At 36.0% G+C, this 27,050-nt stretch overlaps 1 protein-coding gene across 5 annotated transcripts in view; it reads right to left on the bottom strand.

Moving 5' to 3' along the window:
* The window catches only part of WWP1 (WW domain containing E3 ubiquitin protein ligase 1), a 63,204-nt gene extending 36,355 nt beyond the window's left edge, over positions 1–26,849 (bottom strand). The window contains exons 1-4 of one of the 5 annotated variants that reach the window (XM_063299447.1): positions 26,507–26,849; positions 10,503–10,596; positions 5,953–6,094; positions 4,759–4,883 (exon numbers count right to left, since the gene is read on the bottom strand). In XM_063299447.1, the coding sequence (XP_063155517.1) occupies positions 4,759–4,883; positions 5,953–6,094; positions 10,503–10,572 (337 nt within the window). In that variant the 5' untranslated portion in view covers positions 10,573–10,596; positions 26,507–26,849. The remainder of the gene's footprint in view (positions 1–4,758; positions 4,884–5,952; positions 6,095–10,502; positions 10,597–26,506) is intronic. The other 4 variants (XM_063299446.1, XM_063299444.1, XM_063299445.1 and 1 more) reach the window with 4 other exon arrangements.
* Between the last annotated feature and the right edge of the window lie 201 nt (positions 26,850–27,050).

Raw genomic sequence — 27,050 nt, 5'->3', positions numbered from 1 at the left:
CCACATAATGAGAAGACAGGATACCCTGGAGAAGGTGCTGATGCTAGGGAGAGTGGAAGGCAAAAGGAAGAGGGGCCGACCAAGGGCAAGATGGATAGATGATATTCTAGAGGTGACGGACCCGTCCCTGGGGGAGCTGGGGGTGTTGATGACCAACAGGAAGCTCTGGCGTGGGCTGGTCCATGAAGTCACGAAGAGTCAGAAGTAACTAAACGAATAAACAACAAACAAGGTCCTAAGCCATGTAAGAGCTTTGAAGGTCAACATTAGCATGTTATATTGTGCCTACTAAGCAATGCAAAGCTAGTACTCATCTTTCAGTACAGGCATTATACAACCCCCTATACTTTGCATCAGTTAGTGGTATGTGGAAATGACCTTGAGAGGCAAGAAGAGATGCTGCCAAGGGAATGATCAGATAAAAGGGGGAAAGAGCCCACAAGTGCATAATGAGAAGAGAGAGAAAGTCAGAAAGGATCCACCCTAACTTATCAGGCTGTGAAGAGATGGCGAGTGATTTGTACTTTCAGAATTGCAAGATCCTGTTAATGTAGCCTTACGATAAAGTAGAATTAGCTGATCTTGTCATGTTTCCTGTATGATCTACCAAGGAGGCTGACAGTTAGCAACAGAGTTACCATACTTTGCACAACTGCAATTTCTAGGCACTGATCAAGGGGCAAATGGTAGTAGTCAAGATTAGTTCTAACCAAAATCTGGATGACTGTCACTAACTTTTTACAGCTCAAGAAAGGCCACAGTTGTTGTTGTCATCTTCCTCCTCCTCCTCCTCCTCTTTCTCTTCCTCTTCTTAGTGTTGACTCCTGCTGACTGCCTGGACTAGACCCTGCAGTTTTCTTGACAAAGTTTTTCAGAAGTAGTTTGCCATTGCCTTCTTCCCAGGGCTGAGAGAAAGTGACTGGCCCAAGGTCACCCAGCTGGCTTTGTGCCTAAGGTGAGACTAGAACTCATGCTCTCCTGGCTTCTAGCTTGGTGCCTTAACTACTACACCAAACTGGCTCTCAATTTCTTCCTATCCAGCCCATTCTTCAAAGTTACTGACTACTTCCTTGGAGTTAGAATGACATTCAGCATATTGATAGCATGTCACTCCAAAGTTTCAAATCACTTCCCCAAAAGGTTTCATGTAGATATGATAGGACCCTGTGAAAAACCTTAGGTCAACAACCTAGGTAATGAACAGTAATCTCCAGCACTACCTTCTGAGCAGGTTCCAGTAGGAAGGACGAGACTCTGCCTGTTCCTTCTATAAGGGCCTGAGATCAGGGATGCATTTTTTTACATCCTTAGCTTCTGATAGCCACTTTTATCCAGTGAGCTTAATTCCTTCATGAGAACATCTTTGTTTATAGAAAGTTTTCTTCTTTCAGCTCTTGTTGTAGTACCTCCTTTCTTTAAACTGACAAACCTTTATTCTCTCTCTTAGGCTGAAGTGAAGCCACTCACTGCTCCCATCCTCTACATTTTGTTTGAAGAACTGCTACAGGCTTTCACTTGTTTCAAATGTATACCAGTTTATGCATTTCCGAGGAAACAATGGCAAACTGAAGACGGCTCCACTGAGAGTGGATCCGACGATCATGGGGGAACGAGGAGCCAGTGAATGGACCAGCTTCTCGGAATTCCTCTCTGGGCAAGGAGAGGACTCGGGATCGCCCACACGCGCTCCAGAGAGCAGCTCCATATGAGGAGACCATATGACAGTGGTCTTGGGCGGACTTAATGCTCTGGGAGCTGAGGGATTGCTGTCTTTGCCGAAGCCACAGTCAGCACCTTCAAAGGTATAAGATGTTGTTACAGATGAATCTGGAAGATGAACACTTCAAGGAATGTATGATTAAATGGGCTAAGAACTTTGGATATAATATTATGCTGGAGCAATGGGAAAATATGTGGAACAAAGCTTTGAAATTCACGCTGAATTATAGTCTAAAAGAACATTTTTATAAAATGATGTATCATTGGTATTTAACCCCTGATAAGTTGTCAAAAATGTTTAATGGTGTAACGAATGTTTGTTGGAAATGTTTACAGAGTGAAGGAACTTTTTATCATCTTTGGTGGACCTGCAAGAAGACTACAAGGTTTTGGGACCAAATATGTAATATTGTTCAAAAGATTCTCAAAGTGAACTTACAAAACAAACCAGAAATGTCTCTCTTGGGTTTGATGGAGAAGGAGCTAGAAAAACAACATGGAAATCTACTTGTATATATGATTACAGCTGCAAGACTTCTGTATGCACAATGATGGAAAGATCCGCAAATATCTACAGTGGAAGACTGGGTTATTAAATTAATGGATTTGGCCCAAATGGCAAAGTTAACAATTTAGTAAGAGAGAATACCGTCTCCAGATTCATCTCTACTTGGCAACCGCTTTTAGACCACTTGCTTGCAATGGAAAAAAATGAAGCTTTAATTGTGGGTTTTAGTGACTAAATGGTTTGCTTTGATAGAAGTAATATTAATATGGTTTAATCACTGGTAAGAGATTGTATTTCGGAAACCATCTTTCATTTCTTCACCTTTACAGTTTTTTCATTTTTCTTTAGCTGTATCTTCTTGCTTTCTTTTATTTTTTATATTGTATTTTAACTATAAATTTTGAAATTGAATAAAGGACACTGGGTTTGCATACTTCCTTTCTTAATCTCTTCTAGAAATTGCTTATTAACTTTTTTTTATATTAAGAACCTTCAGAATGGCAAGTTTTATTATACTGGGTGAGTTTCCTTCAATCCTTGGCAAAAGAAGTTTTATGCAAGTTTAAGGATTTAAAAAATTCTTATTTTAGAATAAACAGCAAAAGAGTGATTAGAACTTTAATTATGGAAAGTTATAAATTAACAACAACAGCAGTAAACAGACTAAGGGGCCAGATAGATTTGAAATAAGTTTTTGAAATTAATTAACAAGAATCCTTCCTGTGGGTTCTTTAGAATTCTATAAAAATATATGAAGATTTTGAAATTAATTATAAGAAACCTTCCCATGGGTAAATGCTATTGATTAGGGGAAAAAAACATGGTAAGATAGGACTTTGAAGATTGGACACTAGAGGGAACCAGAAAGAACCAAAGATTATAATTAAAGGAGAAGGTACCCACTAATACAGAATAGAGCAAAATACTCTAACTTTGGAAGAATTTATGGATAGTTGGGAACAATGCACTCAGAAATTATTCTTAAGATTGTCTGCTATCATAGAACTTGATTCAAAAGAAGTTATAGAAGAGGAACTGGTTTTACTGGACAAGACAGAAACTGAGGCTGATTCAAATGTAGATTTAAAAATGACAGGTTACAAGAATGATATGGAAAAAGATGTTACACTGGATTTATAAATGAAACTGATGTTTTAATAATTAAAAGGGATATACAAATAACAAACCAGAAGAGTGACTTGAATAACTTTCTTGTTTTGGATTTACAAAAGAGATGTGTTAAAGTTTTGAAGGAGCTTCTGAGAAGAGACAAAAAGAAAATGAAAAGAAATCCAAGTTCTGGGACACTATTTAAAGTGATTAAAAATAAAGTTTGTTAAAAGCAAAAGGAAGGATTTTAACTATGCTCTGAAAAATAATTTTTAAAAAAGCAAAGGGAAGGAATACAAAGTTGGTATATTTGATCAAGGTTAAAATATATATGTTGTTATTTCTGGTAACTCTTAATGGACTTTTGCTGATTAGGACTGAATGATGAGGCTTTAAGAATTTGTTTATTGATAAAAGATGGGATATGGGAAGAAGAGATCTTTTGTTGTATCAGAGAAGCTGATAAGTTACTTAAGTTGTTTGTACTTGTGATGAAGGGGGAAGTCATTTCTTTATATATCTCTTTTCTTTTTTCTTTACTATATATATTTTTCTCTTTAAAAAAAATTTCTTTGCACTTTTTTTTCTCTTATATTTTTCTTAGTTTGTATCTTTGTATCTCTAAACTTTAAGAAAAATTATTATTTATACACACACACACACCAGTTTGTTTGGGGGTAGGACCAAAAACAAGGACAAGGACAAGCAGTGCACATCACAACTGCTGACTACTCTTCCATTCAACTTCATTTTTATCTCATAAGGCTTTTATTTCTCGTTCCCTTCACAGGTAGTACACACTATCCACTTGTTAGAAGCTTTTCCCTTTAATTCTTCTACCAAACTCCTTTCCTAAACTTGTTAATTCTCTCTGCTTATACAAAAACAGGCAATCATTCAATTAACCAGAATGGGCAAGCAATAGTTTTAGGAAATACTCCTCACAATCAGCAGCTATTCAGAAGATCCCCTTTTCAAACCTTCACAACTGAGCTCACAGCCCTTCAGAACACACAGCTTTTCTGATCACTTTCTTGCTGAACTCCACTGACAAAGTCCTGTGGGTTCTGTCTGTTCATTGACCCTTAAATGTTATTAGGTTCAGATTACACTTCTTAATAATCCCAACATAGCTAAATCCCTAAATCCCTCTAATCTCTCATGCATTCAGAAAAATATGATTGCTATAATTTTGTAATTTCATGGCTAACTTAAACTTTTTTTCAGATTATACAGATTAGAATCTGCAATAGAAAAGACCTACTTTGTTAGAAAGGTCAGTTTTTCATAATTAGTTCAGAGGGAATTACTGTCTTATAACATTTTACTGTATTTAAAGGGATAATGGGAACATAAGGTACAGTGTATTAAAAAAAACCAATCATGGTAACTAGTGGATTCTATGTAAACTTGTAACTTACATCTTCTATTGTGAACTTCCAAAGCTTGTCTAAGATCTACAGTGGCTTTTCCTAATAAAGCATCAGCTTTTAAAGTATGATGGCTCCAAACTCTAAATTCCAAAGTGGTCTGTGGAGTCACATTCCTATAGATAAACAAATTTCCTTTTTATAATTGGGAATACATTACTGCACATATTTAATTTAATAATCCCCAAAATGCAAAGCAACAATTATTGTATTTGAATATTTTCTTTTGATTTAGCAAGCAGCAAGTTTAGATCATATTATATCAAAACAATTTACAATTACACAAGTTTACAGCCTCTGAGCTCAATAGTTAAAATTAGGTTATATAATATATAATCTAAATACAATACATATATACACAGTGTTCAAACTGTTAACATATACTTTTCAAAGTAACTCCATCTTCTTTTCTTCCTCCTAATACTCAAACTACCTGCTTGTTTTGTTGTTGTGCATATTTTTTTCTGAATTAATGCATATATGTCAGCCAACAGAAGTACCATCAGGGAATAAAAGCCCAATTGCAGATAGTACAATTCTTCCAGTTTAGGATCTAACTTCTAAATGTGGTACACTTGAAGTTACATAAAAGCAAAGGTAACCAAAGTTAGGATTTCTTTCTTTAAAGATACATTCTCAACAACTCCCAGATAAAGTTTTCTAATTCGCCTCCAGTTTTGTTAATATAAAAACAATGCTTCTCTTTATGTTTTCTACCTACCTGTATTTCCTTTATGGATAGAAACAATGCCAGGTTACTGATAAATTTTATATTTTCAAAAATGGGGATTAACTTTTGTTTGTTTCTTCATCCCAGTAGTGGCTGAGACAATCCTGGGTGCAACCCAAAACCAATACAGTACCTAGAAGAATCTAAGAGTACAGATTCTACTGTCCTATTCCATCATAACACTGTGACTAACTCCATATCAGCCAGTTTTTCCCTCATCTTTTCCATAAAAAAAAAAAAACACCAGTCTGATTAAGAGGTCTGGAGATTGCACATTTATTCCAGGACATTAGGGGTTACCTAAATAACATCGGATGCACGAGCAGAGAATCCCCAATATATGAACGTTATTCAGCATATATATTGAGCCATTAAGAGTTGTCTGCTTTTAAAGAACATTAAAAGTTATACACATCAGAGATAGTTAATTGTAATTAGAAAAACATTCAACTTACACAGTCAATTGTTCTTCCCATTTTGGATTTGAGGAACTGCTAGATTTAGATGTTTTCTTCACTTCATTGTCTGCTACTAGTTCTGTATAAATGGCAGCTAAACCAAACAAGTTCTTTTTTCTTTTCAATTTGGCACTAGAAACTAAAAAAAAAATCACTTAAAACTACTGGAAACAGTTCTTTTTAGAAAATGACAACTAATTACCATGTATATATTCAACATAATGAACGGGGTGAGCTTACTTTTGCCACTTATCTGGAAAATGTAATGATCCAGGCCAAGTGCACATTCTGTGATTACAAAATAGTATATACGGTATATTAAAATTGCCTAGAAGTACTTCAGCACTCTAATTTAGAATACAGTGACAATCAAAAGTTGGGATCCAGAAACACTACCACACTTCACACTTTCTTTTTCTATCTAGCTAGAAGGAGTCATGTTCAAACAAAAAACCTGACAGATGATACTACTGGAAGAGTGTAATAAGCAGATAAACAAATCTATTTGAAGTTGTCCCTCACAACTCACTAGTAACAAATCAGTACATTATTTTTATTACTTGTTCATTGCCTAGGTCATATTTTCAGTGAAGATGGTTCCAACTCTTTAAATGACCTTCTGATATAGAATGTTTTATAAAGTTACTATAGCAACGTTTGATAACACAATACCTGTCTGTAGACAACAGTTAAAATCTACAGACATACAGTTTCCAGTAACTCTATCATCAGTAACTTTTTATAATTCCCACTCCTTCTCAACTGAAATTTTTGAAAGGTCTTAGATCTAGTTTTGTGTATGTATGATAAAAGCAAAAATGCATCCAGACATGAAAGCTACAACTGGAAAATTGCTTTCTTGTATCCAAAGAATATTATTTTGCTTACTAAAGAAGTAAAAGTACTCATATGGTAGGTAATTCTATTTCCAATAAGTATATCTGTTAAGATAGTACATCTGCTTTGGCTGAAGCAAAAATCTGAAATAGGTAGCTCCTTTGCTTTAGAACTGACACCACTTTAAACAAAAAATACCCTGGGTTCAAACTGGTCTGAACATAAGCCTTAAGTTCTCCTAAAGCCTTAGGGGATCTTTATATATCCCAATTTGATACATTTTTCCATCTCTTGCAAACTTTACAAGCTCTGCGTAAAAGCTAAGTGTTGGGAAGAAGAGAAAGTTCTACTCTGTGACTGACAGTGACACCTTCCCCACTGAATGTAAATATCAATAGCTAGTGTTTTCACTACTCCTTGCTAGCTGATAGTCTTAGGAACATATTCTTTTTCAACCCAGGCCAAACAATTTATCTAAAATCATAATCCTTGCAACCTGTGTATTCTGGTAATTTTTGATTAAGCATGAGTTACATGTACTTCTGCATTTCACAAAACCCTGGGTCTCCAGCACTTTACAATGATGTTGCTCAGACTTCTAGAGCTCCAGGAACTCTTAATAAGCTCAAGGATCTGGTGCTAAGGGGGTGTGAGGCCTTTAAAACTGTGTGTTTAGATGATATAGCTAGCTTTAATGTAGATGTGTCAGGTGATCTTGTAAAGTTCAACCCTAACTTTTCCAGTTTAGCTATTCCTCTGATTGATCTTACCCAGAAGGCTAAATCAATGAAAATCATATGTATTGAGGTGTGTAAGAGGACATTTCAGAGTTTGAAGAAAGCTATATGCCAATCCCTAATCTTCAAAAGTCCAGAATTTTCTCAAGACTTCAGAGTGAAGGCAGAAATCTCAGAAACGAGAGGGATGTAGGGCCAATCACTTCCATTAGAAGAAAGTTATTACTTCAAGAAACTTGCTATTCCACAACAGAATGAGAGTATCTGGCCATCAAATGGGCTTTCAAATCCCTACATAATTTCCCGATGGTAACATTAAGCCAAATCAATTCAACAGTGAATATGTACCAGGAAAAGAAAACATGGTAGCAGATCATCTATCCCATTTATCCAATAATGAGGAACCTACAACATTAACTAAAGTTCATTTCCTACCAAAATGTGCCAAGAGCAAGCTGACAAGACACTCAGTAACTTTTTTTCTAAACTAAACAAGTTATCTAGTCAAGTGAAAAGATGATAAGGGTGATCAACAAATCAGTACAGCTGGTGCCCCCTTATCCCATGGTAAAGCCCAGAAGCTCACAAAAATGGCTGTCAAAGGTCTAAGTAGGGGGTTATGTGGTGAAGGGAGAACACCAGCCTCCTTGAGAGGAAGCCTCATCAGCAGGAAGCCTCATCAGAATGAGCATTTTCAGATTCAGAGCCTGCTCAGCTTAAAGGCTGCACTCGCAAGGCAAAAAAAAAAAAAAGAGGGGGGGTGAAGGAGGAGGGTGATGGCAGACAAAAGCTGGTGGCAAAAAGAAAACTAAGCCTCTTTATTCAGGCCTATACAAACTCCATCTTTCAACATGGCCTGGCCTTGAACTAGCTCACTGTCCAGGCAGAGTACTGAGCTGTTCCCTCATGCAGGAGGGAAGGGAATTACTGACTATAAAGAGGAAGGGCTGCCAAAATACCCTCAGCTAAAGCTGGAAAACCTCATGTATCTGTTGGGAAGAAGAACAAGAGCAAGTGCCATAAACTGTTACTGCTTATCTCCTTAATTGGTATCATCCTAGTGAGGTAGGCCAAGTCAGGAAACAGACATTGCAAGGACTACTGGAACTCCATTGTTGTAGGATATAACAACAGAATCTTGAAAACCTTTCAGAGCTTCTCTCTTCCCCCTGTTATACCAGACAGAATTAAGCCAGGGTTATTTTGAATCTCTCTCTCATACTCCCATCTTTCCCAGGCCTTAGATGAGACTTACTGTCTATTTTATCTGCTAATAGTTCTTGCATTCCTTCCCCAATGTCATCTCTGCCTTCCTATACAGCTGGACATTTTGAGTTACTCATTTGGAGCACCAAAAGAGTCTCTTTTTGTTTTAATATATGTCCCTGAGGGCTTAAGGGACTGGAATGAATACATTTAATCAACTCCCTATACTTTAGCTTGTGTCCAGCATATGCTTTCTGGCACTGTAACCCCCACAACTCTCTGCTTAAAAGAGTCACTGCCACACACTACTCTGCTATGGAAACCTATATTAGCAGAATTTAATCTCTGCTCATGAACATTTGTATGCCCAGGTAGACACAGAAAAACCAAAACACTCTCTACTAGCCTTCTCAAAGCCAATCATAAAGGAATATTTAAAAAATCACTCATTAATCTAAGAACTAGTCAAAATCTAGTTCTGATTACTTAATTAATTTTTATGACTATAATGTGGAAGTATTTTGCTACAACTTCTTCCGGACTTTTGTGGTTGTAGATTTCTCAATCTAGTCCACATCCCTAGTATTTCCTAGTAAACCCCCACCAAAGCGACCTCCTTAACCTTTTGAGATCAGGAAAGGTCAACTAGATGCTACGACCCAGCTGGGCCTCTATATTATACATGCTACTTATATTCATTTTCTTTCTCATCATTTAATCCGTATTGTTATTAGTTATCGTCACAAATATCTTCACAGTATGCTTGCAGTGTTCTTTGCACAGAAAAAGTCATCGATCAGAAATGTTTTTTTTCAAAAGCATCTTCTACCTCAGCTCTAATAAAGGTTCCATTTATATTTTACAGCATTTTATTTATTTATTTATCAATCAAATTTTATCACCACCTATCTCCCTCGCAAGGAGGCACTACATTAGTAGTGCCTATGAAAGAAAACCATGTACAAAAATATATAACTGTGTCTATTAACTGATACAACTTTACTGATATATCTTGACTTCGGTTATAAAACACAGTATTGTTCAAATGTCATGTTATTGATACAGTGAAAAAACATTACCAGAATAAAAGAGGTACTAACTATAGTGCCATAGTACAGTACTTCTGTCCGTCAACCACTAAAGTTTAACATTTGTCATAACTCATTTATATGTCAATATTGTTATAATTTAATTCTGTATGCACCAGCTTTTGGCACTTTCTTATAAACCTATCAATCAATGGGGGCAATACATGAAGCAATACATGAAGAGATACACTTTTACTTCTTTTGCATGTCTATTAAAATGAATTCTACAAAACTCAAAAAAGAAAAAGTAGTCCTCCACCTTCTCATCAACTCCAGGTAACCATCTGACTAAATACAAGGCAATGGAAGTTCAACACTTGGAGAATTGTTATGTTAACTCATCCTGGTATGTGATTATGTATTTTTTAAAAATAAACAGAATAACCAAAGATAAATTCAAAAGGGGCAAAATGTTAGGAATACTGGACAAAGATAGCTACACCACAGGCATTCTTCTTTGTTAAAATTAATAGGACATGTGCAGTATTTCTATTTTAAAGGGATAACACAGATATATGGAATATAATTGTAAATCTGCAAAGGATTAAATCTTTACTAGTTACTTCAGGGAAATGTATATTCAACACAGATGAATAAAACTAGAGATTAAATAGAATCTATTTTTATTTATCAAGGGCAAAACAAATATGAGCTGTATCATTTGTAGACTTTAACTTACTAGTTACTTGCATCTGTAGTCTTCCATTGTAGTTATTACTGTTTCCAGATCTTGGGGAGGCTGCAGCCATATCAGAGGATGCACTTTGAGCCTACTGAAGAAAAAAAATATTTGACGACAGATTCCCACCACCCTACTAAAATTACAATCAGCAGATAATAATTTAATTGATCAGGTTTTCTTTCTAACAAGAGCTTGAGAGATCACTTAAATCCAATAATGTCTTTTAATATCTAAGGGCACCAATAATTATGTCCATGCCATTTTCATTTATTTTATTATTTACAAGAATACAAGCAAATTGGGATTATTTATGGAAGTGGGTTACCAATACTTTTGGCCACATCTGTAAAATAGTTATTACTGCTTTCATGTCTTTCAGACTTCGTTGGCAGGCTCACTTAAATTAAATTAAAGCTTGAGTGAGATGGGAAGTTAATAAGTTTAATAATTTTTTTAAAAAGTATGCCTGTAACATGAAGCACTTAAAGAGCATGTATGTAGTGCTTAGGATATTGTTTTAGGACCTGGGAGACCCAGGTTCAAGTTCATCCTCAACCACAGAAACTCACTGGGTGACTTTGGCCAGTCATTCTCCCTCAACCCAATTTATCTCATTGGTTTGTTATTGTGGGGATAAAAATGTAGAGTGATTCCCATGAAAGCCACCTTTAGTTCTTGAAGGAAAGGCAGGCTATAAATCTAAATTAACAAATGCTGCATAGAGGATAAGAGTAGCATTTCAAATTATTAAGTCAGTATTATAACTGATTAAATTTATTTACAAATTGATTTTGGCCTCACCAACCAAGGAGAAATGGCTTATGTTCTGCTTATTTCTAAAATATGTGATGCATAATACCAAGTCAATTTAAAAAAAATCTGGGCAATAATCCGGGCAAAAAAATCTACAATAGTCTGGCAACAACTTTTTAGGTGATAGTAAGATAAAGAGACACAGGAAATTATTTCACAAGTTTTGTTAAATGTTAATATAAACTATACAATCCCATGTGGTAGCAGGCAGCTTTATTAGAAAAAAAGATTTTGCTTAATTGTCAGCGTAAGGTTCTGTCAATATTTAAATTGCTACTTAAGTAGTTTTATATCTGTTTCCATTTTCAAACTATGATGCAGGTAGAAGCAAGTCAGTACTTTTGCATGTCTCAAAAGTATACCAGTGGTTAAACGTTTGTGAACCCTTTTGAATTTTCAATATTTCTGCATAAACGAGACCTAAAACATGATCTGTTTTCCACACAAGTCCTAAAACTAGATAAAGAGAACCCAGTTAAGCAAATGAGTCAAAAACATTATAATTGTTCATTTATTGAGGAAAATGATCAGTGAATCAATGAAAGTGAAGATTTACAACATTTCTATAACCATGTTCCTCTTATTCTCAAACTAAAAACAAAACATTTTACTCTTTGCTGTTCTTAAACTGCATTTGAATCATACAGCAGGTATGTAAATATGCACTAGTTAAATATAGCAAAAGGTTGCTAAATATTTAGAAAAGCTGCAAATATACTAAATAATTACAAAATTGTCTAAGTCAAAAATAAATATAGTTAGATCTTAGGTGAATGATTCAAATAGATTACCAAGTAATAATCAAGGAATGAAAAATAGCTGACATTCTTGAATGCAAGCAGTAAAACTGTTTATTGCTAATATTAGCTAAGATAAAAATAAACTATTGATTTACTTTTAAAGCATTTATACCCAATTCTTCAGCCAAAAAGCTTTCAGAGCAGCTTTTATAATTAGAAACAACAGTTCTTCCCCTTAGGGTCTTATAATGTAAAAGGCATGAGAGAAGTAAAATGATAAACCATATTTAGGTTAGTAAATATTAGTGAAAACAAGTATCTTAGTAAATGTTACATATTTAGCAGTTTCATACACACTCCAACAAAAATTGTCTAAATAATTAAAAAGTGTGGATGTTAGGTCACCTTCAATATCTTGCTCTGTGTTGTTTCTCCCCTCTACCATTTATCTTTTTCACTTAATACTATTTTCCTAACTGAAACATCAGAGCATAGTGCAGCTCCATAGGAGATTAATCACTCATTTATGAGATTTATCACTCATTCTCCATGTGGTTTTCTTTCATTCCAGATTTCAGACCGTAGTTCAAATACCAAACAACAACGATCATATCATTCCAAAGCAAATTTATCCTATTTGATTACACTGAACAGATACCAAGTCAGATCAACATACATAAGAAACATATTCCATCTTGGAATGATACATTCTGGAAACTGTAAGAGTTGAAGAATGTATATTCACTGAGTTATCTTCAAACTAAGGTTTTTCCAGTTGATATCACTGTACTGTAATTTCAGCTGGGAAAAGTCTGAAACAAGAAGGGAGGCCAATGAACCCTCAAAGACCTATTCACAGATAAGTAACACAAAGCTTATTATATCATATTAACACAAAGAAAGAACGTTCTCTTCATAACTTTCTAGATAACAGAATGTCAATACAGATGTAATCTACCAGTAGCTAGATAAAATCAAACACATCACCAGCTCCCGCAAGAATTTGGAAGTCTCTGAGGAAAACAAACTTCTGGCAAAAGAATCAACATATGTATGAGTTGGATGGGACTTTATTTATCTAAACCAACCAGAACCTCGTTCTACACATATCAGTGCACATATCTACTAAGCCATTCCCAACAGGTAACCATCCAGTCCTTTTAGAAAACTCCAACAAAGGGGTTGTTTACTACCATTCTAGGGAAATTGTTCTATTGCTGAACAGCTCTTACCGTCAGAAAATTCCTCCTAATATTCAGCCTGATTCTTCTAATTTCAATATGTTCGTCATCCTGCTCTGTTTCAATAGAGAACAGGTCCATCCTCTCTTCCACATGGCAGCCTTTCAGACATTTGCAGATCATTATTGTATCTCCCCCATCTTATTTCATGCACGTTAAATATATCCAGCTGATGTAACCATTCTCCATAATGCTTTTTTTTATTATTATTTATTCTCCAGATCCCTTACATCCCAGTAGCTCTGGTCAGAATCTACTCCAGCTTCTCCATGTCCATTTTAAAGTGAGGTGCCCAGAAACTGAGAGTTTTCCAAGTATAGTCTAACCAGTGCAGACTATACTGGCACTGATACTTCAGGTGATCTGATACAATGATTCTGTTAAAATTGCATTGGTTGCTTTAATTGTTACATCACACTGTTTGCTCATGTTCAGTTGGTAGCTCACCAGAAGCCCTAATTCCTTCTCATATGCAGCATCACCAAGATAGATCTCACCAATGCATTTGATTTTTCACATCCAGATGCAAAACTTCATCCTTATCACAGATTAATATCATCCTACTGAATTTGGCCCAATGTTCAAGCCTGTAAAGGGAAGGTATTAGCCAATGTTCCTAATTTGGTGTCATCTGCAAATTTCATAAGCATCCCTTCTATTCCATCCCCTTAGTCATTTGTAAACAAATTGAATAGCAAAGGTTGAGGACAGAGCCCTGGGGTATCCTACTCAATATCTGTTTCTAGGACAATGCTGAAATATTTACAAGCACTCTTTGGATGCAGTTGCTCAAACCATTGCAAGCACACTAGACTGCATTACTGTCTAGTCCACATTTATTTATCCTATCCACAAGAGTATCATGTGAAATTTTGTCAAATGCTTTACTAAGATCAAGGGACAATATATTCACAGTATTTTCTTGGATTACCAAATTAGTCTGTCATTACAAATAAACAAAAAAGTAAACAAAGTTAGCCTGACATAGTTATGGGCAAAAACCATGTTGGCTCCTGGAAACTATAGCAGTCTTTTGTGAGTGGTCATAGACATGCGATTTGACAATCTATTCTAGTACCTTACTCAGGACAGACATTAAACTAGTTGATCTGCTGTTTTATAGGTCATCCCCCTTCCACTTTTTAAAATTTTTGAGCTCATTTCCAGTTTTCCAGCACCACAACAGTTCTCTAGGAATTTTATTTGTTCTGCATGCCACTGCAAACAACAAAGATTCCTGGCAGTTAACTTCTTTAAAGAAAACACAAAAACATAACATTACTGCAGAAAAATATTAACAGTAAAAGCAATAACCAACAATGGCAAATCACAGATGGCACTGACGCATCATCCTTCAAAACATCTCTAGAAAAGTTCAGTTTTTTTACCATTTTCCAGGTATCAGCCTAATGTTAGGGGGAATGATGTTACAAAATTAGGGCCATTACAGAAAAATTCTCCCACCTCCTAAAAGAATGGGGAATAATTAATAATTTATTCCAGGAAGAACAGGAGAGTTCTTCCTAGGATTTTTTAAAAATTAACCCTGACCTGTGTTCTCTCACTCCATTACTCAGTCATGTAAGGGAAAATTTTCTCTCTCTCTTATGAAATACAAAGGTATTATAAATCAGTTCTGCTTTCTCCCTATTCCCTGTTATTACTCCCCCACTTCCACTACACAGCAACAGCCTCTTTTACTATACTTTGGACATACTAAAACAACCACACCTATATCCAAACTCACATTATATTCTGAATCCCTTGACAGCCTCATCGCATTCTGAGTTTTGTGTTCCTGACAAAAGATGCATCCTTACAGGCTTGAGGTACCAGTTTGTTGTCCTCAGTTATTGGCCCTTGCTTCTATTTTTCTATATATACTTTGCTTCTCAGCTTGCTTCTATAATTGCTTCTCAGCTTGTCCAACTACGTTTACTCTTCATCCAATACAGACTCATGAATCTTTTTTCATTTTTCCTCATCACTGAGATCTTTTGTGCCTGTACTTTCAATACAGATGCCCCTTGTTATCCACAGTCCTTTTATATATGCTTTCTGATATCCACAATTAACAAAGGCCAGATCTCAGTCACATGTAAAAGTGTTCACCTGTCTACAATTTTGACCTTTTTTTTCTGGTATCTTTCTAAATCCACTAAACGGTGAACACGTTTTCTCAGAATAAAGTATGTTTTTAATTTGTAATTTAATTAACCATTCTGGTGTGGTCTACCCAGTGGGCATGACACCTAGAAGTCTCATTCTGCTGGCCTTCATGGAGAACTTTCTGGCAATTGTTGTGTTCTCTTCCCCTTCCTTGATGAGTCTCAAAGATGGCTGGCCTCCAATATAAAGCCTTTCACTTTATATTCCAGCAAAAATGCAAACCTTCATTTGCAAAAGGTGTAATCTGTATGCTCTTCTGTTAAATCAACAAACATAGCACAAACCTACAAAGTCACAGCTAAAACCCCCTTTGTATTTATTTTTCACCAGGTTCTGAGGTTGGCTTTATAAACTACCTCACAAAATTTCTGTTTCTGTTTGCTCTCTTGTTCACAAGCTCCCAGATATCTATTCTCTTTCTAAACAGTGCTGTCTGAGACTGTGCTCCACTAAATTGAGAGTAGAAATAGCTATATACCAAATAATCTGGTTAGGGATGTTAAATCAGTGGACTTTCCCAATATAAGAGGCCTCAGCTGCTGTTTTTCCTTTTGCAGATTTAGGTAAAAACAGCTACCTCAGAAGTAATTCAGTTGTTTGTTTTTTTAAATAAACTTCCACTAATAAAATAGTCACTGGAAACTCCTGTACTACAAGGACTGTATATGCAACCATGACAAAGAAACTGCAGCTGCAAAGTAGTTATTGGGGCTGAAAACAAGTGCCTTTGCTATCGTCTGTCCTGCCCCAAAGACTCAAACAGCCCTATACTGTTTGCATAATAATTTGTCTTAAATCTTTCAATGTCAGAGGCATTTCGGCAAGTGGCAATCTAAGAGACAACTAGTTTGATCAGATCAACTGTCATTTGGCCAAATAATTTAATCAACTATTCCATTGCCCTCGCTGGCCAGAGGTAGGATCCTTTTATTCCTAGAGTTTCTATTTTAGCTGTAACAACAATGTTCCGAAGAACAGCCAGACAAGAAAAGACCAGTCATCTTAGACATAATTCATCAGGATTCTTTTAGAATCTAATCTGTGTTTAGTTCCATGGTTCATATAAGAAATATGAAGCAAAATTAAATAACATCATTTACTGAAAAAAGAAGCCATCAGAGCTCTTGAATGAGGGATAAAGACTTTTGAGTCAGGCAGTGAGGTTGCTCAGCACACTTAACAAGACACTCCACAGGGCAAGAAATCTCCCTAGAATATCTATTTTATTTTGGCCACTAAGCAGAAACATATAGTAAACTATAGTTTCTTTCAACTGGAGCTTGATTCTTGAAGACATAGTAGACATATCCATGTACTCTTATCAGGCAAACTCATTTTTTTCAGGGGAAAAAAAACTTTAAATTATTTTTTAAAGTTTTTTAATGATTTTTTCTCTTTCATAAAATATGAAAGAAAAAAATGAAGAAAGGTCTACTGATATTGCTTAGCCAGTTTAATCAGTAAATACAATTTTTTAATGAGTGATTTAACTTTCAGAAGTCTACCATGACTATTCGACAATCATTTTGAAAACTATTTTTAATCAAAGATTCTGTGAAGTGATATGTTAAAAATATTCTCCAAAAATATGCATGTCACAGATTCTTATTTCTGGAAACACTGCTGCACAGAACAAAAACAAAATATTAAATACTAATCCTAACTAAAAATACTAATAATACATTTTTTTCTGTTACAACTAGCAAATATATGTTTTCTTACAGAACACTGATTACATATTTTTTCCCATTACAAAAATATTGTCTAGGTATACCAACACTTTGATAGTTCTATTTGTCCTAGGCATCCTGAAGGGAGGAATGAAAGAACGTATCAAGTCAATTCTTTCTTTTTGAAAACTCAGCAGCATGCGGGCTGAACTAATAATCTCTGAAGGAATGCCGTTCTAGATATAGGAAGCCATATAAATTTGACTAAATAAACAAACAACTGAGAAGTATGGATCCTGCAGATGACATTCCATAAGACAAGGGACACAGAGAAAGCTCTCTCTTCCTGATCTTAGAAGACAGACAAAAACCACGGAACATACTCAGGTCCTAAACTATGAAGGGCTTTAAAGGTGACAACAAGCACTATGAATTGCATCCAGAGGCAAAGCAGTAATCAGCGCAGCTCTCAAAGCAGCCATGTTAAGTGCAGGTGTATCGATTAACACTCATAATTGTCCCAGCTGCTGCATGCTGGGCAACTACATCTACTTCAGGTGTTGCTTTATACATATATATATCTACATTGTCACTGAACTGTGATTCAGAAACAGAACAAGTCAAATATTACATGATTAAACAGATGCGGAATTTAAATGGGACAACTGATAACGCAACAGTGGAAATATCAATGAAAGGTAAACATTAAATTTACTGTGATGATTACACTTAAAGAAAGCTGATATAAGATATTTTTCCATTAGTATATTATTCCAAGTTTTGATTGCTAAAATGGGTAATAAATATTCAAAAACTGTTGGAAAGTTAATAGGTTTCATTAATCCCGTATCCAGTGGCAATGTCACAAATCTCAGTGATTTTGAAATACGATTTGATATAGGATGAATACAGAAATTATATAGGATGAATATAGAAATCTGAATATAATTTGCTATAGGATGACTGGGGAAGGCAATGGCAAACCACCTCACTATAGTCTGCCAAGAAAATGTCACGAAAGCAGCGTTCCCCCCAAAGGGTCAGACATGACTCGGTGCTTGCATAGGGGACCTTTCACCTTTCACCACACAGGATGAAACCAATTTTAAGTACTTTCTATTCCTGTCAGTTATTCTCCTGTATCACCAAGATTTATGTTCCTACAAACTATATTGAGTTAGCTTTATATATGATAACCATTGCCAGGAAACTTATTATTCCCACTGGAAATTACATTGAATCTCTTCATTACAGGACTTGCAAATTAAGCTGTTAAAAATTGCATCAGCCATAATACCTCTTGTTTCTTGGCCTTTTCCAAAGCCAGCTTGAACATCTGGCATCTCCCTTTCCATGAGGGTTCCAATCCGTGTTGGATGATCCGAAGCAGTATTTTGTTAGTATGTAAAATTAAGGCTATTATACAATACAGATAGTTCTCGGCTTACATTCATTTGTTCAGCAACCATTCAAAGTTACAGAGCCACTGAAAAAAATGGACTACAACCAGTCCTCAAAGTTCCAGCCATCACAGCATCCCCATGGTCATGTGATCGCAATACAGGCGCTCAGGTGCTCAGCTCAGAATTATGATGTTGCAGCGAGCTGCGCCACCTGATCGCAATTTGCGACCTTCCCTGCTGCCTTCCCACAGGCAAAGTCAACTGAGAAGCTGGCAGGGAAGGTTGCAAGTTGCTCCAGTAAGTCGCTCCCACCACTTTTTCTCTGAAGAAAACTGCTACAGAGTGCTCTGTAGCATGTGCCTGCCCACAGCAGCCCCTGGTCTCTGGTGGCCCTTGTCAACCCACCCTATGGCACCCCCCGCACCTGCCTGCAGCACCCCCTGAGCTCCTTCCCTTCAACTTCCACTTCTTCCCACTTCAGAGGTGACTACACAAAAACTCCAACAGGTACAACAGGAAACTGAAAGGGATGATACTGAACTAGGCACTATAGGTATCGGTTTTTTCTAAACTTTAGGCTTGATTATGGATTACAAATGCTTAACATGGAATATAAATGGAGCAAATGTTCCTCAAAAGAGAAAAAAAGATTATTTGAAAATATTAAAACAAGATATAATTTTCCCAGAAGAGATACATATTAGAAAAAAGGACATTAAATAATTTGATTTATAAAAAATTGGGTGAAGAATTTATTTCAGCAAGAACAAAAAAAAGAAAAAAAAGAAATGGAGTTGCTTTATATATAAATCCACAACTAAAACCAGGACTTGTATTGACTGAGGAGCATAATAGATCTGTTGGGGTGGAAATTACTTTGCATGGGACTAGGATTTTGATATTGGGAATTTATGGTCCAAATGAGGACAAAGTATTGTTTTATAAATTACTTATCAAGAGATTAATAGATTTCTCTTATGAAAATTGGTGTTTGATGGGGGATTGGAATGGAGTGATCTCCCCACAACTGGACAGAACTTCTGAGAAAAATATTAAAATCCCTCAAGGCAAATTACCAAAATTTTATTGATTTGATGGACAATTTAGAGCTGGTTGTTATACAAAGACAGAAAAATGGCAATTCAAGAGAGTATAACTATTTTCCTGAAAGACATAGATCCTTTTCAAGAACAGACATGATCTGGATTTCAAAGAACTTGGCTACTAGGGTTTCTAAAGTAGAGATATTACCAAAAACTTTTTCGGATCATAATCCTGAGAGTTTGGTTTATAAAAGAAGATCTAATTCTTTTAGATGGAGACTAAATAAAATGTTGCTACAGGAAAAAGCAATAGTGGAAGATTGTAAAAACAAATTAGAAGAATTTTTTGAAAATAATTTAGCTAAAGGTACTGATTGAAGAATGGTTTGGGATACAAGTAAAGTTTTTATTAGAGGTTATTTTATACAATATAATAGTAAACTTAAAAAGAAGAGTCAAGAGAAAACACAAGCTATTTTGGATAAAATAAAGAGGAAAGAAGAATTAAAGACATTTCTAGAGAAGATAAATATTTCTCTACAAATTAAGCTTTTACAACAACAATTACCTATGTTAACAATAAGAGAAATGGAAATAAAAATGAATTATGTAAAGCAAAAAAAATTTGAGTTTGCAAATAAACCAGGGAAGTGGCTAGCATAAAAATTATGAAAAGAGAAAAGAAAATACTGAAATTACAAGATGGAGATACAATGGACAATGCAGCCATACAAAAAGCATTTCATCAATATTATTTCAATTTGTATAAAGGAAGTGACATCTCTCTAGAAAATATAGATGAGTATTTAAAGAAACAAAATTTACCAAGGATTACAGAGGAACAGAGACAGATTATAAGCGACCCTTTAAGAATAAGGCAAGTTGTTGAAGCTATAAAAAAGATTAAACTAGGAAAGGTGCCTGGACCAGGTAGATTATCAGGTTCTTATTATAAATGCTTTTAGAATGAACTTTCATAGCCTCTAGAAAATACACTGAATTTTATCTTACAGGGAGGAAAGTTGCCAGAGTTGGAAAGAGGCCAATATAGCATTAATACCTAAAGAGGGAAAAGATTTGACTTTAATAAGAAATTATAGGCCGATATCACTATTGACTAATGACTACAAGTTGTTGACAACAATTCTAGCTGATAGACTGAAAATAATTTTGCAAGAATTTATTCATGAGGATGTGGATTTTTACCTAGAAGACAATTAAAGGACAATGTGTTGTCCATACTTGGAATATTTGGAGCAACATAATGAAAAACAAGCCACAGTGATTTTCTTAGATGCAGAGAAGCCCTTTGACAATTTGAATTGGGCTTTCTCGTTCAAGGTTTTGGAAAGTATGAATTTTGGAGAGAACTTTATAAAATGGGTAAGATTGATTTACATTTCACAGAAAGCACAAATAATTGTTAATGGAGATATAACAAAACCCTGAGAGATACAAAAAGGAACAAGACAGGGATGCCCACTGTCTCCTCTCTTCTTTATTTTGGTTCTTGAAATTCTGAGTAGAGATATAAGACAAGATGAGAAGATTGTGGGAGTAACAATAAAAAAAAACTTGTATGTTAAGGGCTTTTGCAAATGACTTGGTGTTGGTTCTAGAAGATCATTTGAAATATCAATGGGCAAATTAAAAGAATTTGGTGCATTAGCAGGTTTCAAAATTCATAAACAGAAGACGAAGATATTAACAAAAATATGAAAATAGAAGATCAAACAATTGATGAATAAAACAGGTTTAAGATTGAGAAGAACGTAAAATATCTGGGTATCACTATGACGAATATGAATTGTATGTTGTTTCAAAATAACTACATTAAGATATGGAATGAAGTTAAAAAAGACATGCTAAGATGGGAGAAACCACAGTTGTCATTGCTAGGGAGAATTTCTGTGATAAAAGTGAATGTCTTGCCAGGAACGATGTTTTTGTTTCAGATAATATCTGTTTTGAAAACTGATGCACCATTTAAACAGTGGCAGAACGATATATCTAAATATGTGTGGCAGGGGAAAAAAACCATGAGTTAAATATAAGGTGTTACAAGATGCAAAGGAAAAAGGAGGATTACCTGATCTGAAATTGTATTTTGCAGCTCACTGTTTGGTTTGAATGAAAGAGTGGGTGTTGCTGAGAAATAGAAGGCTTTTGGAGTTAGAAGGACATGACCTGAGATTTGGGTGGCATGGATATTTGTGGTATGATAAAGTCAAGGTTAACATGGATTTTAAAAATCATTATCTTAGACATGCCATATTGAGAATATGGAACAGATACAAACCCAGGTTATGCCCGAAAACACCTTTGTGGCTCTCAGCACAAGAAGCATTTTATAGACAAGAAATAATAGGCGAACACAAATGGCTTACTTATCGTGAGATATTAGAATTTTGTCAAGGGGAATGTAAAATAAAATCAAGAGAAGAATTGATGCCATAGGGTAATAGTTGTCAATGGTTCTTTTATTTACAATTATTAGAAAGATTTAAAGTAGACAAAATAATGTATGGTTTTGAACATTGTAAGATTGAGTCTGAAATAGAATTGTGTACAAATGATGAACATGTAATTGCTAAAATGTAAAAATTTCTATTGAAATTTGAAAAAGTAGCTTAGACACCTTCCTAATTCACTGAACTATAAGTAGGAGGAAGAGGTACAGTACAATCAGACTTGCAAGATTCTGTTATTATAGTCAATCTCAGTAAAAGTAGTTGTAGATATCCTGTGAAAATGATTTCATGGTCTGGTCTACCAAATCAATCTTGCAGACTATCAACATCATCAATATACTAACACCAACTAATATTCAAGAGCCCCATAACAACCAACCAGCCTCATAACCATATTGATGTAAACAGAATAATACTGCGATCAACTTTATCAAAAGCCCCCGACAGATCAAGCAGAATCAACAGTAACACTCCATCTCTATCTTGCAGGAGATCATCTAAGTATGGCTTATTCTGTACCCAATCCAGGCCTGAACCAAGACTGAAAAGAGTTAAGATAATCAGTATCATCTAAGATGGTCTGTCTCTGCACAACCATTAGTATATCTTACCTTGAAAAATGTAATTAATTCAAGTAACAATTTAATAATTTATTCAGTTTTCAAAGTTACGTCTGATTTAGTTTGCCAGCTTTTATTTATTTTATTAACAATTTTGTATACTGCCATAATCACATAAAATACTTTCAGTGGTTTACTTTTATCCAATTTGTTTTTTAAACATCAGAAATGCTTTTTTAAAAATCCAGTGTACAAATAATTTTTAAACTGATGATCAAAACAAATTATTTTCATCAAAACCTTTCTCTAAGCTCTCAAACTCTATCATCTCAGTTTCACCTTTCACCATACCTTTCTCCCACCTATCAGTTCCACTAACAAATACTTGAAACTACCATTCAACCTATCTAATCCCTATCCCTGCCTATCCTTGGCTCATTATGCTTCACCATATTTGAATTCATTTATCTCAATACAAAGCCCACCACAATCTCCACTACCCTCTTTCCCCCTTTAAGTTCCAACATACATCTGGGCTTATGATGCTTTCAAAAGTTAAATTAATTAGTGGACTAAAGTTCTGCTCTTCTTTTGGATTTTTGTTTGAAAAGAATGATCTAAATCTGAAAGAAGCATGGAACAGTAGGCATTAATGCTGCTTTAGCTACAGATGATGATCAGTGCCCCGCAAGCTAGACTAATCTATTTCAAGCAAGCTCACTTACTGTGGATAAAACTTTATTCCTTTTGATGTCAACAGAGGGATAAAAGCTGATTTCATCTGCTCTGATGAAGGCCAGAGACTGCCTTCGACTCTTCCTTGCTTATAAATGTAGCAACAAACATTCCATAAGACTGTAGTAGAATAATGCCTTCTTTTTAAGGATTTGAAAGTTGCTGTGGAAGCTTTATCAGCTGAAGAATGGGATATAACTATTTTAAGTAAATAATTAAGTACAATAATTCCACTGAATCTGCTAAACAACTAATTCATTTTGGCTTTTCTCTGTCTCCCCTGAACAATTTCCAACTGGTATCTGTATTTGTCTTGCTCCTTTCTTCCCATCTTTTTGCACTACTCTATTCCTTTAATATTACAAACTTGATCCGAACTTGAACTACTTTAATTCTTCAAAAAAAATATGATTTATGTTAATAGTATAGCTTAGTACAATAAACGACTTGACCTTCAGAAAATGTTTTGGTTGAAGTACAGAATTAACATCCTTTGAATAACAAAGAACTGAATAAAAAATTATGCTGCTTAAATACATTCAAATACTTATGTTTGGGTTTATTCATTATTAATTTAGATCTATGATTTGCAAAAGCCAATCAGAAGCACCAGCATTTGAACAGAACAACAATTTACATTCAAATGCTGCTTGCTTCATTTTGTCTCATTAGCAATATTTCAGAGTTCTGCAGGTTTCCTATCACTTAGTCAAGGAGTAGCAAGTTCTCTAATTTCCCACATCTATTAAAATCCATCTCATCTCCCTCTACTAGTGTTTTGAATTATGATCAGAAAACAAAAATCAGTAATGCTATTTTAGCACTGCCAAGATAAATTCTACTTAATCTTTTAGTTTTCAAGCATATAATACACTTAACTTGATAGTATGCTCCATTTAGCTCAGTGAGACTAATCTCTATGTCACTATGTAGTTATAAAGATAGATACTAAACTGCAATTAGCCACTATATTTTGTTTCAGTTGATGTTTACAAGTATTACACCATATTGCACTGAGATAAATTAACATGGATACTAGCAAGACGTATGTACTTATGGCAAGGCTCTCTCTGTCTAGGAAGGTATTCAGCTATAAATCTGATTTTAACAGAAGCCTTAGACTGGGAAGTAAAAAAAAAAAAAATCCCAGAAGGAGGCAATAACAAACCACTTCCATACTATTGCCAAGAAAACCTCACAGATGTAGACATATAATCACTAGTAGCTGAGCTTGACTTGAATGCATCTGTACCTTTTAAAATCATACATTTTTCTTTTTGAAATGTCACTTACTACCAGCTCTTATACATGTTGAAATAGAAATAAATCCTGCTAAAGATACTTGGTTTTGATCCCAATACTGCAACTGGAAAACATAACTTTGGTTAGTTCATGCTAAAGAACAGTAAATCAATCAATCATGTATAATGCAGAACACTGATCTTTACTTAGTGGGTTGGAGCTAAGTTGGTCCACGCTCCAACTTATTATTTTATTAAGGTAAGTTACCAGCTAAATCAGCAGGAATTAAAAAAACAAAAAACAAAGTAAATTTTAAAGTGATAAATGGGATCATACAAATATGGGAAGCTGGAGAAAACGATATTTTTACCTTTAGTAGCAATAAAAAACACTATGGTAATTACAGCCTGTTAATGAGGACTAAGGAAGACAACTGCCAAAATTTCCCTTTCTACAAGGTTCTGTGCATTTGTTAGCTTAAACAGATGAATATGAATATGTATGTATGTGTGTGTGTGTATATATATATATATAGTTAAAATATTAAAAATCAGTTCAATATTGTAGGTTAGATCTAAAGATGAGTCCTGAATCTAAAAAGATTAAAGACAATATTCTGCCCCCCCCAAAAAAAAGATTTGAAAACTTATTTAGGTTCTAGGAAATATTATTCCAAAATGTAACAGACACTCTGAAGCAAAGCAAGCCTTAACGAAAAACCTCAAGTTCCATGGTACAAAGACAGTACATAAACAAAACGAAGTTTATTAAAGAAACATCAAAATCAAACAATCACATAAAGAGGAATCAAATATGATTTGAATTCTAATATCCATCAACCCAATTTCAGGAGAATACTGTCATATCATACATTAACTCCACTTTAAAATACAGTAAGGTTTTATTATCAAAGACTTCCTTATTCAGGTTTCAGAGGAGTGCTATGGAACTTAATTACATAACACTTTTCCTAGCATTTCAATAAATGCAACATCACATGCACTTTTAATTGAAAGAAAGTCAGGGAATTACTCAGAGAGCTTTTTTCAACTAAACATTTGCATTATCTAGCCAGCTACAAAAATACTTGTTCAAATATGTGTGGAAATCAGGGATATCAGATATATAATCAACCCTTCCAGGCCTTCAGCATTCTAGCAGCAACACGCTCTACACTTAGAGAAAAGCAGTATTATGCAGTATTTTGGGCAAAGGGAGGAGGGGGTTGCATGGAGCAATCAAGAACAAGAAACGCTGCAGAGTTAAAGCAAGTCATCCTAAAGTGAGACTGTCCTTTCCTTCATCACCTTCTTCACAGAAATAAATGCAAACAAATATAAAGATGGAACCAATATCCCCTTCTCCTTTGAATCCAGAAATAAGCCACTCTTGCGTGACCAACTGCTTCCCAGGGCGCCCCATGCCTCTGCCAATCAAGGCTGCTAACGGGGTTCAAGGTTCAAACCTCAACCTGGCTCGTCTCCCACGGCCTGCCTTACCCCCACCCCCACCCCACCCCTCCCGACAGTTAAAGACCTAAAACACGAATAAACAAGGTGACATCAGGCCAAGAGCGAGTAGGGGTTGAAAAGAGAGGCTGACAGGCAGCCTCTGCCCTCCAGGTTTCCCTTGAACAAGCTGGGCAGGAAAAAGCAGAGGGCAATCTCGCCCTCTCCATTTGTTCAGTCAGGACGCCACGGAGACCGAGGGGGCCAAGAGAGGCGTGAAGAGCTCCTTCTCTTGTCACGACCCCGAAGAAGCAGTAACATGCCTCCCCCACCCCCTCCTGTCTGAGTTCCTCTCAGGCCCCCGCCAGGAATAGCCGGGGCGAGATAGGGGCGGCTACGCAGCCTGTTTATTTGTCCGAGTCAAGCAGGCTGAATGGCTGTTTTCCTCTCACTCGCCCAGTCTTACCGTGGCTCAGAGTCCAGCTGCGAGGTAGTGCCGCCGCCGCCGCTCCCTTTCTGTGACAGAGGGCTGCCCCCTCAACCTTCGGCACCGCTCCCAACCGTCGGCAGCGTCGCCGTCGCCTTTAGCACCGCTGCCGCCCCAGCGCAGCAAAATGATGCCATCTCACAGCAGCAGCATTGGAGCCTGTCCTCACAGGAGAGCGCGCTCCCGCGCTCCGACTCCCGCCTGCCCTGGCGGCGCGCGCCCCAACCGTCGAAAGCGGTGTGGGGGGAGGCAGGACAACCCAAACGCGACGGAAGCGGGGAAATGTAACGAGACTTAAAGGGGAAGGAAAAAGAATGCGCACGCGCGCAAACAAGCCGCCTAGCCAAGGAACTGAGGAGATGGAACTTGCCAGTGCGAAGAGCAGACACTTGGTTTACTGCTCCCCGCTGAAGCAGAGGTCATGGATCAAACCACTGCTTCTGAAAAGTAAAGGGGTAGGCCTTGAAAAGAAGGAAGGCAAAAGGAAGAGGGGCCGACCAAGGGCAATATGGATGGATGATAT

Source organism: Candoia aspera, chromosome 3 (genome assembly GCF_035149785.1).
Source record: "Candoia aspera isolate rCanAsp1 chromosome 3, rCanAsp1.hap2, whole genome shotgun sequence".
Lineage (NCBI taxonomy): Eukaryota > Metazoa > Chordata > Lepidosauria > Squamata > Boidae > Candoia > Candoia aspera.
This window is presented reverse-complemented; position numbering and strand designations above follow the sequence as displayed.